This window comes from Bacidia gigantensis (genome assembly GCF_019456465.1).
Source record: "Bacidia gigantensis strain McMullin 20006 chromosome Unknown contig_304, whole genome shotgun sequence".
Classification (NCBI taxonomy): domain Eukaryota; kingdom Fungi; phylum Ascomycota; class Lecanoromycetes; order Lecanorales; family Ramalinaceae; genus Bacidia; species Bacidia gigantensis.
In genome coordinates, this window is record NW_025408609.1 from 649,506 (window position 1) to 663,610 (window position 14,105).

The 14,105-nt window shown below is 49.7% G+C and overlaps 3 protein-coding genes across 3 annotated transcripts; all 3 read left to right on the forward strand.

Annotated features, from left to right (window-relative positions):
- Window positions 1–3,015: 3,015 nt before the first annotated feature.
- On the forward strand, window positions 3,016–3,441 carry KY384_008827 (uncharacterized protein; the record flags this gene model as incomplete). Its single annotated transcript, XM_044817314.1, has 2 exons — window positions 3,016–3,216; window positions 3,325–3,441. The coding sequence occupies 2 exons, from the start codon at window positions 3,016–3,018 to the stop codon at window positions 3,439–3,441; spliced, it is 318 nt and encodes a 105-aa protein (XP_044665909.1).
- A 1,946-nt stretch (window positions 3,442–5,387) lies between these two features.
- KY384_008828 (uncharacterized protein) lies at window positions 5,388–7,181 on the forward strand (the record flags this gene model as incomplete). The annotated part of the gene is made up of 2 exons (XM_044817315.1): window positions 5,388–6,411; window positions 6,667–7,181. 2 exons carry the CDS (start codon window positions 5,388–5,390, stop codon window positions 7,179–7,181), a joined length of 1,539 nt encoding a protein of 512 aa, XP_044665910.1.
- A 2,289-nt stretch (window positions 7,182–9,470) lies between these two features.
- KY384_008829 (uncharacterized protein) lies at window positions 9,471–12,947 on the forward strand (the record flags this gene model as incomplete). Its single annotated transcript, XM_044817316.1, has 3 exons — window positions 9,471–10,979; window positions 11,083–11,505; window positions 11,610–12,947. 3 exons carry the CDS (start codon window positions 9,471–9,473, stop codon window positions 12,945–12,947), a joined length of 3,270 nt encoding a protein of 1,089 aa, XP_044665911.1.
- Between the last annotated feature and the right edge of the window lie 1,158 nt (window positions 12,948–14,105).

Sequence of the window (14,105 nt, forward strand, 5' to 3'; positions counted from 1 at the left end):
GAATCATTTCAAGCCACCTATGATATGGCGAGCCAGGATGGGTAATAAAAGACGGGGGCTATAGACTACCCAAGAGCGTGCTATTTCAAGACAATTAAAGTGTTCGAATGAGGTGAGAAGCTCCATAGGCAGCGTATCTCTGGCGCCGATATGAAACCTTCTGGGTGGGTTCAATCGGTCATGATGTCTCTTTCAATGCTCTCGTTCCAGCTGCGTTATCCTGATAGGACAAGCTCTCGTACCAGGAAAGAGGTCATGTCGTGGATGGACGCGGTGGAGAGCTGGCACGATCAATAAAGCTAGAAACACACGAGGTTTGAGGTTCTGCAATCCAAGTGCCTCTTGCTTTTGTCTCGGAAGATCAATGCCATCAAGCTCAAGCGTCACTATGCCCTCTCACAGCATTCTTTGGCTAGCGCAATTACCGTAGGTCTGCACACAAGTCCGGAGATTCTTGGTTATCAGGTATCTGTATGTGAAAAAGCGATGCGTAGAAGATTATGGGCCACGATGGCCGAATTGCAACTGTCAGAAAGCGTCGAGCGGGGTGTATCCTCATTAGACGCGCACTTCTGACATCAAACCATCCAGGAGTTTTCCCGACGAGGACGATGAGGAGGCTACCTCAATATAGCCTACCGGCCAACTTGACAGGGTCCTTATGGCATCACTCGTCTGCCGGGTTGCTCATCCCTTCGGGCCATTGCAATACGAAATCAGCGAGATTGTAAACGACGGTGAGAGACATAAAACCTTAAGGACGGTGCAACTGAGTGCGTGTCATGAGCAGACTTATGATTCGGTGACTTAGGGGCGTTATCTTGCGGATGTCTTGCTCCCTTATCTCAGAGGGACCATGCTCTTGCCATGGCATACATCGAATTGTGACTACATAAATTTTTGATCATGTGATATTTACCATTTGCTATCCACCAAACCTCGTTCGCAAGCCACACTTACTCTCGAATGCTCTGTCGTGAGTCATCAAAGAAGATAATCGCTATCTACGCAAGCGCCGCGGAACAAACATGTGCTCGGCCAGAAAAGATCTAATGCGAGCGGCTCCGTGACCCTGCCTGATAGGGTCAACAGATAACAGAACCTGTAGATTTCATGCTACAGATTTAGGGCTTCAATGTCGCTGGCGCTCACAGCTACGATTTACCCAGCAAGCAAATTCTCAAATGAGGTAGAACAACTAAATGATCGAGCCTTCGACCTTGTCGACGACCGAGTATTGGCATGGAGCGACGGCTTTTGCGGTCATCTTCGCTGCCAGGTGCCTTATCAACCAGAACGAAGGCCTCCAGAGTCAAAAGGCTGGCAAGAGAAGACAATGGACCGTACTGTCGCATTGTGCAGCAAGTTGTGCGTCTCCCAAGTCAATCATAACGAGACGACCGACGATCTATTTGCAAGGTACATGGAGCACATTAAAAGGGCGCCAATATACGCGAAGGTTCAGACTTATTTTGAATGCGTTGCAAGTTATGACGCTCCTGCCACTGACCCTTTTCTTTTGATATCGTAATTCAAATCATGTCCCTTGACGGTGGTGGAAAAGTGTTGAAAATCATGATGCGCTAGAAACTTGAGAGGATTGTTAAAGATCTGCAAGAGGTGCGACTAGCCGCTTCTTTTCGAACGAAACTTTTCTTAACTGTGCCGGAACACGAAGGACTATTTCCACCTCACAAAAGCCATTGTCTTTGATATTCACAAAATAAGCGATTCTAGACAAACAAGATCGTTTTAGTGTCATGCGCCCTAAACGCAGGATGGACCTGATGCCTAAATTTGAGAGCTCCTACCACCACTGTAGAAGAAACCATCTCCAGTTAACTCTTCTCGATCTTCCTTGTCCGAACTGCAGACCTCAGCTGCCACTAGTCCTGGGATTCCGCTGGCAGATCCTGAATTCTACAGGGCCATCGTCGCTCGTCTACGATAGATTGCATCTTTTGAGATGTAGATCGTGGGTTGTAAGGACTATGCATACATTTGACTGCCCATTATGGAGGGAATTCCGCTAGGACGTCACAGGGCTCGACTTGGTCATTACTTGGGGCATCACTTGACCCGCGGGTCTGAACTGGACGAGGCCGAGATGAGATGACATCAAAGTGGACTTGTGTTGCAAATCTCGACAAGGGGAACGTAGTGGATTTGTTTGATGCCCTTTTGCGCATTCATGAATGATCAAGGTGGACTCACGCTACTTCAAACATTTGGGGGCTGGATATCACTGGCGGAACGAGATTTGTCTGCTGGCACAGACCTGGCGGTGTGAATATGAAGATTAAAAATTTTGTTGTCACCACTTGGAATGTTGTACTTGAACCCTTTCTCACAAGTGCAGCTGCAAGTAGAACTCGTCAGAGATCTCTTGCACAGGCTTCTACCAGCGAAGGCGAGTCCAAGTGTTGTTCATTACCTGAGTCGAGACCCTGAATCACTTGGACCTATCATCGGCTTGGTGGACTTCATTCACTTCGCCACTCGGCGGTCTTGACGCAACACTTCAAAGTAATTTACAAGTAACATCACTTGCTCTTCCATCTTCTTCTCTTTACTTACAACCTTTGTCTCAAAGTTATCATCGCAGCTCAACTTCAACTCCGTACATAAAAAGCCATTATTCTGGTTTCCTCTACATCGGTCGTTCAACCCTCGCGCTACTTCCTTTCGATCACTATCTTAGTCAACACTCGAAATCCTCGAGAGAAAACACTTCTCTCATTCTCTTTCCCCTCCATCTAAAAGCCACAATCATACCACCAACCAGTTCCTTTCAACAACCATGAACGACGAATCAACCACCAAAGCGGCCCCCAAAACGCTGACGCAAAACGACCTCCGGCTTCTATCCATCGGCATCGCAAAATGTGTCAAAGACAACGCCACCTTGCCCGTAAGTGACGCCTCACCCTCACCCTCCCCTCTCCCTCTCCCCTCTCCCCATCACCAACTCGTACCGAACTCTGCACACCATTCCATCACTAAAAAAGACCCCAGATGGATTTCAAGCTCCTCGCAGAGTACGTCCCGTACAAGAACGCAAGCACGGCCAACGCCTGCTGGCGCAGCCTGATGAAGAAGCTCGCGACCTTCGAAGGTGCCGACCCGACTGCTCCATCTGCGGAGAAATCCAATGGCGCGCAAAAGAATGGTGGAGGTGGTGATGATGGCGAAGTGCCTGGCCCAAACAGCAAGAAGGTATGTGAAATTCGATATTGGATGGTTGGTGGGAGATGTGTGCGCTGACTGGTGAAGCGTGCGCGTGGAGGCAAGGGTGCTGATAAGGGGTCTAAGAAGCGTGCGAAGAAGAATGAGGTGGAGGTAAAGGAGGAGGAGGATACGTTTTCTGTGGCAGCTGTCAAAGATAGTTGGGAGGAGGATGAAGATGATTTGGATGCTGAGGTTAAGGAGGAGGCGGCCTGAGCATGAGTGTGGCATCGGAACATTGGTGGGAGAGAAGGTGCGCAACACAAAGGCGTGAGTCTGAGACTTCGCAGCTCTGTCTTGGTTCTGATGTGGCTGACGTTTGATTTCTGGCAGCATTGCTATTCTCGATGCTGAGATTTATCGAGAGCAATTTCTGACTTTTTTCGTTTGATTTGATATTCAACCAGAATCTGGCTGATGATACGTTTGTACACGATTGTGATTGGCAGCTATTCTCACCACCGAGACTTATTTATCTTTCGAGGGCGGAGGACAATATGAGGCGAGGTGATTTGGCAAAGTCGGGAGAGAGCAGCCAGCGTATCTACGAAATCTATGAGATTTTCATGACAGCCTTAGTTGATTTCGTGCAGTAGCAAGTCGCTCTCCCATCTGGACGTATCGAGATCTTGCTATTTTTAAACGATGTCTACTGCCCTAGGTATACCCTAAGGTTCATTTCAGTCGTCGGAAGGCAGTGCTTCAATCTACACTTCCCAGCAGCGATTTCAAGCCCCCCGATAGTCCCAGAAAGGCCATGCCATTCCAACGTCCATAGGCCAGTCATATAAAATGCGTCGTGTTGTCATCAAAGCTTGAGAGGAACCCTAACTACTTCCTGAATAACACGTCCTCAGCGACATTAAATGCTCAGATCCACACCATACGTCTGTCAGATATTGAGACTAGATCGCCGGAGGTGTCCATGATATCTACGGCGAACGATGTCTTTCCCGTCAGGGAGGGTGGAGATGATGTCGCCGTAGCGCTGCTTGATAGGTATGATTCAAGTATCCACCTTCCGGTTGATCTCGTTCGCGCTGATGACGAGGATATCTTGGGGGTTGCTGTTCAAGCGCTGCGAGTGGTTGAGATTGAGATAGTTGACTTCACCTTCGGTGTAGGAGCTGTGGTCATTCATGAGACGGGCGGTGATAATGGCTCGCCGCTTTTGATGTTCGCTAGGTGGGGATTTGCAGAACGTGAACTCGTTGAGGGTTCCGTGACTTTTGTTGTGTTTATCATTGTAGTGCGGGCATGGGAGCGTTGGCAAAAGTCGAAAGGAATACAATACTAGGAAGGGTCTTGGTTTGTAACCCTATTCGCCTGAGTCTATAAGCGCCTTTTCATCTTTGATAGTGATCTGTTTTCTCAAAGAAGTCTGCATCGGATATCGTGAGATTTGAAGTGTGAGATTGGTCATCGAAGGGGGAAAAAGTCTCACGGGCTGCGCAATGAGTCTTGTTGTGAAGATACTCAGCTTTGCACTTGTTGCCCCCCGTATCTTCGAGTGTAAGACTCTACGTAAATCGTAGCGATCTACCTCCATCTTGCCAGCTAGGGAGAGGTAGAAGACGAGATTCGAGGCCGGCAGCAACGAGATTGCACTGCCTCTTGGTCTTATATCAATACAAGGCTAGATAGCACTGTCGATATAAGTTGTTTTTTCATTGGCGGATTGACTTGACTCTTGGAACTTTCAAGAGTCTCCAGTGAACCGTGGTCTACCTGTATACCTGGCAAACGATAAGTATCCCCGTTGTATTGTCTTGGCGTTCCAGGCAGAACTCCGATAATGATGATTAGTAAGCAGGCTGAGTATCGCGTGCCAAGGCCGGCGGTGGCTTAAAATCGGCGATTCCCCGGAATTTCCACTGGCTTTTTGCACGAGACGAAGCCGTACGGCACAACTGTGAAACATATCTCATCAATAGTCCTACTCGCAAGCTAGGAGGGAACTAAGCGGGTGGTCCTGTCGGCGGAAACGAAGTGTTGGTGCGAAAGGTTCGATCTGTCAGAGGACACTGGGAAGGTAGAGTATATCGTGACGCAACACCATTGTCAACGAGCACATCCAAGTCTTCAATGTTTAAGCGCACTCGCCACACGATTGGTCATCCTGGGACTGACCATTCTGGACGCTTCAAACATCAAGGGTATCGATGACGACAATCTGGGAGCCCCTGGACGTCTCTAAGGCCGAGATACGCCTTCTCACGCTGTACCCGAGCAATAAACTTACAGATCGACCTGAGTGTTCACTCCGAATTGTCTCATTAAATGATAGACCTTATTTCGAGGCCCTGTCATATGTCTGGGGTAATCCAGATGTTAAGGTTCCCATACGGTTGAATCAGCAACAGTGGTTTGTTACCCCAAACCTAGAAAGTGCCCTGAGGTACCTCAGACATAAAGATGAAAGCGTCGATCTCTGGGTGGATGCCATCTGCATTAATCAACAGGATCTGGAAGAGCGCAGTAACCAAGTGCAGTTGATGGAACAGATATATACTCAAGCAAGCGGAGTCAGAGCCTGGCTTGGTGAAAGTGAATTCGGCGTCGAAGAAGCCTTCGAATTACTGCAACAGGTGAGACAAAAGAAGGAAGCTAAAAAAATGACCGTCAAAGGCGCTTCTTTGAATGCATCGCATATCGAAAAGGCGACCGGTCTTGCTCAAAGAGCTTGGTGGAATCGTGTGTGGGTTCAGCAAGAGGCTAGCCTGAATGAGAAAGTGACCATACACTGCGGCAGCATATCGACAGACTTAAATGATATTGCGCATATCGCAGACTTTGATGTCGATCGGCAAGTACATGATATAGAGGGTCTAAGTGATACGTGGCGTAAGTTTCGTGAGACTAGCCAGAAGAATCTGATGTATGGGCGTGTAAAGCGATGTGAGTCCGCGAGCAGCTTTCTTTACAACCTTGCGAGTGGTCTAAGCTTGGACGCCTCGGATTCTCACGATTACATCTATGGATTCCTAGCCTTAGCCCCTTCTGAGCTTCGGAAAGTCATCAAACCAGATTACGGACAGTCTTCCGAACAGACCTTCATCGACTTGGTTCTTGCAGTCTCAAGTGTCACGAGAAATCTGCAGGTTCTGGACTTTTCCGGAATCGACTTGCAGAGGGATCCTGACCTGCCAACGTGGGCTCCAGATTGGCGAAAGGTCACCGATCAGAGTCAGGTGCGTCTCTTGTTACGAAAATTGGGGCGCACACAAACACATTCTCTTTTCGACGCCTGTAATGACTGCACAATGTCTATGAGTCTTGTCGATCGACGCGTTCTTCAACTTCAGGGGTTCTATGTCGATACCATTAGCCATGTTCAAGCCGAATCGCTTCCAGACGCTGACCTGCCCCCCTCTACATTCATTTCTACACTTGAGAAGAATCTCACTTTTCTCGATCATCGAGCCAAAGGTATGCCAAAAGTTCCGCCACTGCACGAAGAAGATTGTGGAACGCCCCCAATATGGTTGCTGGCGTCGAACGGAGTCTCGATGGACTACGTTGGCAGGTATCATGATTCAGAAATGGAATGCAGAAGAGTAACACCTGAAGACTGGTTGATTTATCGTGACTGTACAAAGATGGTGAAAAATATTACACATGGCTCTAATTATGACTTTACAACTTCAGAAGATGACTTGTTGGCGTTTCGACTCGATGTCAATTCCGGCAGCGTGGGTCGCAAGCTTTTCAGGACAGACAAAGACTACATTGGCGCTGGTCCCATGGAGGCACGAGAAGGTGATTGCGTATACATTCTGGCCGGCGGTTCAGTACCTTATATATTGCGTCCGGTAGAGTCTGCTACTAGACTCGGCTCCTTCAGATATGTGGGGACATCTTATGTTCATGGGATCATGGACGGAGAAGCTGTGATTGGTGCAGATGATGCGTCGACGACCTCTCGGCATGGCTGGAGTCAGGTGTTCCTTGAGTAGCCTTATTGATGAGTTCCAAGGTGGCGAAGTCAAAAATTCATGCAAAAGGAGATGTCCGGAGAATGCCGGTACCAACACGAAAGTCACAACCTCCTACATACACGCAACACCATCAATAGCTGACTTCCTCCCTACAAGGTTGAAAGCACAAGAGGACCTCTCGAGTTCGTTCGCATCATTGTGACGCCCGCTAAAAATTGCCATCCTTGGATCGTTGGCGGGCAACGGCAGATCCACAGTAAGACAAAGCCATCTCTTCTGGAAGTACGGAACTTCTCACGGCGTTACTGTATACCTGCGGCTCCATTCTGCCCCGACTAAAGTGGTACAATTGGTAGATCGTCATGTTTCATGCTCAAAGGCAATGTTTGGTTTTCACGGCATAATACGCGTTCCGCTAGGCCACGTAACTGCTTACGTGGACTATGGAGTCTGCGTGGAATCGCGTAACCCCTGAACAAGAAACCAACGCGACAGTTCGAGTACGACAGGTTCAGAATGTTTTATCTTGTTTTCGACGAAAGATGACTTGGGAGCCGCGACATCCTTTTTCGTATGTCCCGCAGCGGCTCAAAACGCTCTGATCACAAACGAGCACATAAAGTCCAAGATTTCCCCCCATTTCTCTAAGCATCATCTGTGCGGTCCTTCTTTCCTTTGTTCACAGAAGTTTCTCGCTCACTTTGACTCTCATTGAGACTTTTCCCAAGATCATCCATTAAGTTATTGCTATTTCGTAACCATGAAGCTTAGCGCTGCAAGTATCCTTGCGTGTGCAGCTGCACTGTACGTACCCACCATCCACACCATCTTACCTCTCCTAACAAAACACAGCGTCGCCGCCCGTCCCCAAGACGGCCCTCATCCTGGCCCTGGTGGCCCTGGCGGCCCTGGTGGCCCTCACTTCAACAAAGGCGACTTGACATGTCCAACACACGGTGGCCAGGCCATTCTCCAACTGGCTTGCCCAAGCCATCACACTGGAGGACATGAAAGTGGCCATCCCAAACCTACCGGCCCGCCACCTTCCCACTCACCACCTCCCGGCATGGGTACTGAAACAGTATACGCCTCCAATGCGCCGACTGTCACGGTGACGGCAACGAGCGCGCCCGGAATCGACTGCTCCGGTTGTTCCTCTGTCAGTGTGGTGAAGCCTACGTGCTCAAAGCCAGATGGAATGAATGGCGGAATGCATGGAAGTCACTCCCACCCGCCTGCATCGGTGACGGTGACGGAGGATACGAAGACGATCACTGAGCCAGCTGCGCCGACTTGTACCTCCTAGGTCTGGCTGTCGCTTCTGCTGATGTCTCTTGCAGCGCAGAGAGGTGGAATATCAGCCAGTGCCATGGTCTTGGTGGGCAAAGTCATGTTAGATAGAGGAGTTGGTGGCGAAGTCAAGGGAGTTGCGCCCTGCTAGTGGTACCGTGAGGCGATTGCGATCCAGTCTTTACCGCAAAGGAGAACGAGCACTGTAGACCACAATAGAAACAAATGACATGCACTTGATGTGTCATTTAAAGAATGCGAATCCATCATTGTGCGGCAGAAGCGTGTGATGATATAACGCCATCGTTGGCCTTTTGTTGTATGAGTGCAGTCCTATCTCTGCTAAAAAATATTCTCGTTGGTTGAAATGTAGCTTGTTACCTTAGTCTTTGGTGGTACACGAGTACAATAGCGGTGTCAATACTGCTCGTTTCTTGAGACGTCACCCTATTTTCATTGCCAAGACTTCTCACGTGATTTCGGACGCGACGCGACTCAACTGCGGCACGAAAATTCTGCAGCTTTGTCGGACTCAAACCCCTTACGCTACATCATCTACCTCTGCCATCGCAACCCTAGAGCACCATTGCTGCGATGGCGATCGAACAGGCCTCAGGCGAGCAATGTACCGCTCTCAATTTGTCCGACCAGCACCGCTGTGAGGAGGCCGCGACCTCGATCAATGGTCTCTTCTGCTCCTTTCACTCACGGCAATGCCAAGGTACAGATGCTACTCTCTAACATGATTCGCGCATTCATTGAACCTATCTGACGTCGTCTACTTTAGGATTGTATCGAGGTTACAAGAATCGTAATGCGAAGCTCGACGAGCTTGATAAGAGCCCTCTTGCCTACTTCGCAGAATCCACAATCCCTCTTGCCAACCAGACATTCAGCGACGTCAAATGCGAAGACTTGTTTGAAGAGATATATCTGAACCTCGCACAAAAGCACAGCCTCCTAGACCGCGTGATTCGAGCTCGCAAACTCCACCACTCCCGCTTCTTCTCAATGACCATGGACTACGGCCATCAGAGATACCTCGATACTTTAAGTAGTCAGAAACATATCGTCCTTTGTGCAATTGAGAGACTTGAGAGAAGACTTGCAGAGCATCTATACGAAAAGCAGCAATGGTTCAAGTGGGTAAGGTCATGTCAGGATACGGAAGAACAGCAACGAGAGCACGAAAGAAAGAAGGTGAAGGCGGAAGCAGCCATGTTCAAGCGGCATCAAAGAGAGCTCGATGCTCACACCCAGTCGCTACAGGCAAAAGAGTACGCACAGAAGCAGGAGACGGCCCTAGACGAGGCCTACCAGGACCGCATGTCAGAGATGGAGAAAGAGGCGCAAGAGGCAGAATGGGATCCGATAGAAGATGTGATGGAAGACGAGAGACAAAATTTTGTGGACTTGATAAGGCATTTCCTCTTCCTCTCCAAAGAAGATCCAGCGCTTGCCACAAATGGAAGCCTGCTTGAGAATATACAAACTATGCATTTGAACGGCGAGGCTACACCTTACCCTCAGCCATCAGAAGAGCCTCAACCTCAACCAGCTGGCCGCAATACATCGAAAAAGAAGAAGAAAAAGAAGAAGGCTGCCGAGCCTGGCTCTGATGTCCGACCGCTAGACAAGTCGAATCATGAGACACTTGATGAGATCAAGACGCGATTGAAAGAGGGAGGAAAACTGGCGCCTGTAGACGGACTCCAAGTTGCGGGCACTATTGGAAATCCTATAGAGCTGAGGGGCAAGATCGCGCCCTTCGCCGATGGAGAAATTGAGGATATCCTCAAGGATATCCCCGAGATCCAAACGCTCCTATTTTGCAGACTGCTGCTCGCCCACGCCGCCATTTTACCCGCGGCTATAAAGGCTGGCAGCGTGGACGAATTCTTGAGCGACCCTGAAGTCTCAGAGACTGACTTGAGAGACCTCTGCCTCAAAATGGACAAGCCAAACCTGCAGGAGGTGCGAGATGCTTGCGCAGATCTCACAAGAGGTGCAGAGGAAGGAGATGAGGATTCGGCAGTAGCAGAGACAGAGTATGGTAGTGATGAAGAAGCCCGTGCTAAACAGAGTAGGAGAGAAAAGGCTATGGGCCTGCGCAGAAACATCAAAGGCCGTGAAAAATGGTCTTCGGAATCTGAAAAGCAGATACAAGAAGGGAGAGAAAGGGCCATTAGTCGGATGAACAAAGAGAGCATGAAGGCTGATATTGGTACTGAAATGATTGATTTTGGTGATCTGGATGATACTGGCAAATTTAGATCCCGCAACATTCGGGTGAAGATTTGTGGGAAATACATATACAATTACCCAAGCGAGAAGGCTGTCAGTCGTGGTGGTTGGCTCCATTTCTGCATCATTGCTAAAGACAGTGATTTGAATGACGCGATCAAGCTCTGTCGACATTGGGATGAGTTCTGGGAGCTCAACATTCTGTCCGTGTATCAGTATTTTCCCGCTGCCAACTGGTCTCGATGGAAAGGCGATATCATGCGCCAACAGTTCTTGACTCTTGTACGCGTCGTGTCATTCACATCTTTGGCTTGCTGACTTCGTGTAGGGTTTTATCCCATATTACACCTTCGCAGACGCCTTGGAACACTCTAGCAGCTATCAGTCAGGCTCTCGCAATCAGCAATTCCGGCGCCAGCATGCAGTTGTCGAAATGCGGAACTTCATGTGTGGCCATGTCAACCGCGACGATCCAGCCAGTCGTAGATTCTTGCAATACCTGACTTTGCAGACAGACAGCGTTCTTTGCCTCATACGAGACGCCAAGTCAGGCAAAGTGCTGTATAAGCCACCACCAAGCGATTCAGAAGACGAGACTGACAATCGCTGGCTCGGTCGCTCGAAGCATGGCCTAGGAAGAGCTACAAAGAATTCATGGGACATCATCGAGCAAGTTGATGCAAACTTCTTCGACCGCATGGACTCGGTCCGCGAATGGCGATTTGGGTTTAATGACTACTATGGTGTTTACGTATGGGACCTTGTGCCTGCTCACGATGCCAATCATCTCTATGGCACTATCGTCACCGTATGTGCTTTATCTCCAGCTTTTGAACGTTCACTGACCTTTACCAGGCTTTTCTCAAAGCGCTCAGATGTTGCAGTCTCAAAGACTCGTTGAATCATTCGCAGCATATCTTGAAAAGCATTACTCGAGATCCACAAACGAAGCGAATACGTGACATCAGACCTGACGAGACCATACCGAGCATTTGGGATGAATCCATGGAAGCATCATTCTCCTTCATCGACCCGAATCAACCAGACGGATTGGCTGAAGATCAACATACGAGCTCATTCTACCAGGAAGCAGACGCCTTGGAGGACCAAGTACTCTTTCCAGATGATCAAAAGGGCGCCGCGGCGTTCAAGGGTAATGCTGTTGACCGATTTCTCAGCAACTTCCCCGATTGGAGCCGTTTCGTCAATGATTTGAGCACCGATGAAGAGATGTGCACTGATTCAGACGAGGAATGGGAGGATGAGGACCATGATAATCACCTGATAGATGGTCCTAAACAGCACCTCAGGGTGAATGATGTAGAAAAAAGCTCAAGTGAGGAATCTGAATCTATCTCTGGATCTGATGATGAGCTCGTTGTAACTAGCATCGCTCGAAACGATCCAGCGCTCCGACTGTTTACTAAGGCGAGAGACGGAAATTACACGCCTCTTGGTGACAAGTTCAAGTCCAAGGCTCTGGACAAATTATCTGATGAAATGAGACGCGATGTACTCGCGACTAAAGGCTGGAAAAGTACTCACGACTACACAGATACACGTGCTGAATTCATGAACTTCATCGACAGAGAAAAATCTAAGCCCATGAAGCTATCATGGCACCGAGCTGATCTCACCCCTGGAGCAGATGACCGCCGGCGAGAGCAGGCTAGACTTGTAGCGGCAGCTAAACGCTATAACTTGAAAAAGAACCCTTTCAAGCAATTTGCCGATCTTCGTTTCGTCAATGTCCATCCAGAACGACATCGGCGGATGTGTGCTGACATGGTCGACGCCCGCGCCCTGATAACACCATTCTTCCCTCACAAGCCCAATGGCCCCAAAACCCAACCGTTCACCTTCACCTCCCAGCTTCTAGACCAGGCAGCACGAGCACAGCAAACTCCAGCCGCCAGTCGCAGCACCTCCAGCATGAAGGATCGGCCAAAGTCGTTTTTCTCCGAACTCGACGCCCTCGACCTGCCTGAGCAGAAAGCCTTCACAAACGTCTGGGACGAATTTCCCCGCTCGTGGGATAATGCGACACGGCCCATTCTCGCCCGTCTCTTCAAAGCAGGCATCATCTCCCCGTGCGCCGCAAACCACGTCCCAGGGCAAGTCTTCTCTGCGCACGACCCCAAAACCCCCAACGCCCCTCTCGACCTCTTCGTCGACTATCGCGCTAACGCAGACGGCTCCCTGATCTTCCCGCCCTCCTTCAAAGATCCCCCTCCGTTGACGCGCTGCTGAAGAAAGTCCAAACCTTTGCGCACTCGCATGGGGCTGGGGGTGGGAAGGCAAGATTCACGCTGCTGCGGCTCTGGCAGCCCCAGCATTTCTACCCCCTCATGATCGGCCCGGACAAGCGCATCACCCACGCGTTCACGGACTGCGTCGGCCGCGCGTGGGAGTGGAAGTTCGTGCCCTGCGATATGCCACGGAGTGAGTGGAGTATGCACCATTCTGCCTGGCTGCGCATCGAGCCTTTTCTGGTGAAGAATAGAGCGCAGCAGAGAGGGCAGCCGGGTAAGATCTTTACTGAGGGGGAAGGTGAGGAGGGGAATTTGTTGTTGAGGCGGAATCTGTTCCTATTGTGTGCGGAGAGTGAGGAGGAGTTGGAGCAGTTGAGCGTCGCGTTGGCGTTTGCGGTTACTACGGATCCGTGGAGGTTGGAGGTTGATTTGGCGAGGAGTTTTGTTAATGTGGACGCGGCGTTTGTGGGGGGAATGAGGAGGGAGTGGTTGGAGTAGTAAGTATTCTAAGGGGCCTAACGTACGCCATCCGTCTGCTTTCGCTTGTCATCCCATGACTTTCTGTGTCGCTGGTGCAAGTACCGGTGGCGAGGTGGCGAAAGTGGGATTGCCTCATTGGGTATTAACACATTCACTTTGTGGTAGTCCAAGATTGCGTGCGGGGTCTTCAATTTCCTTGGTCGCATTATTTCTGAGGTTGTACAACCATCTCCTTGCTCACCATAACCACTATTACAACAACCATTACGCTTCCCATCTCTTGAGACCGAGTATAAAACAATATCCCTAGACCTGAGCCAACCATGGCATACAGAAAGCTTACTCCTCAGGAGAAGAAAGCCAACAATGAAGCTCGAAGATTGAAATCTCGTGAGAAGCGAAAAATGAACAGGCGGCAACAGAGTACTGCGAAGGCATCCTCCGTCCCAGAAACGTGATGCTGACACCCTTCAGAAATCGACAAGCGGAACAAGAAGGCTCAGAAGGAGGCTGAAGCCGCTGCTGCAGCTGGTATGTCTGTCGAGCTCCTATGACCCCCTCCAACCCCCCCTCCTTCAATCAATGTGCTGCGCTGCGAGGGCTACCGACCAACTGAGCACAGTAGTAACTGACTCTGACACGAGTACAGCCCCCTCTAATACCATATCCCTCCCTT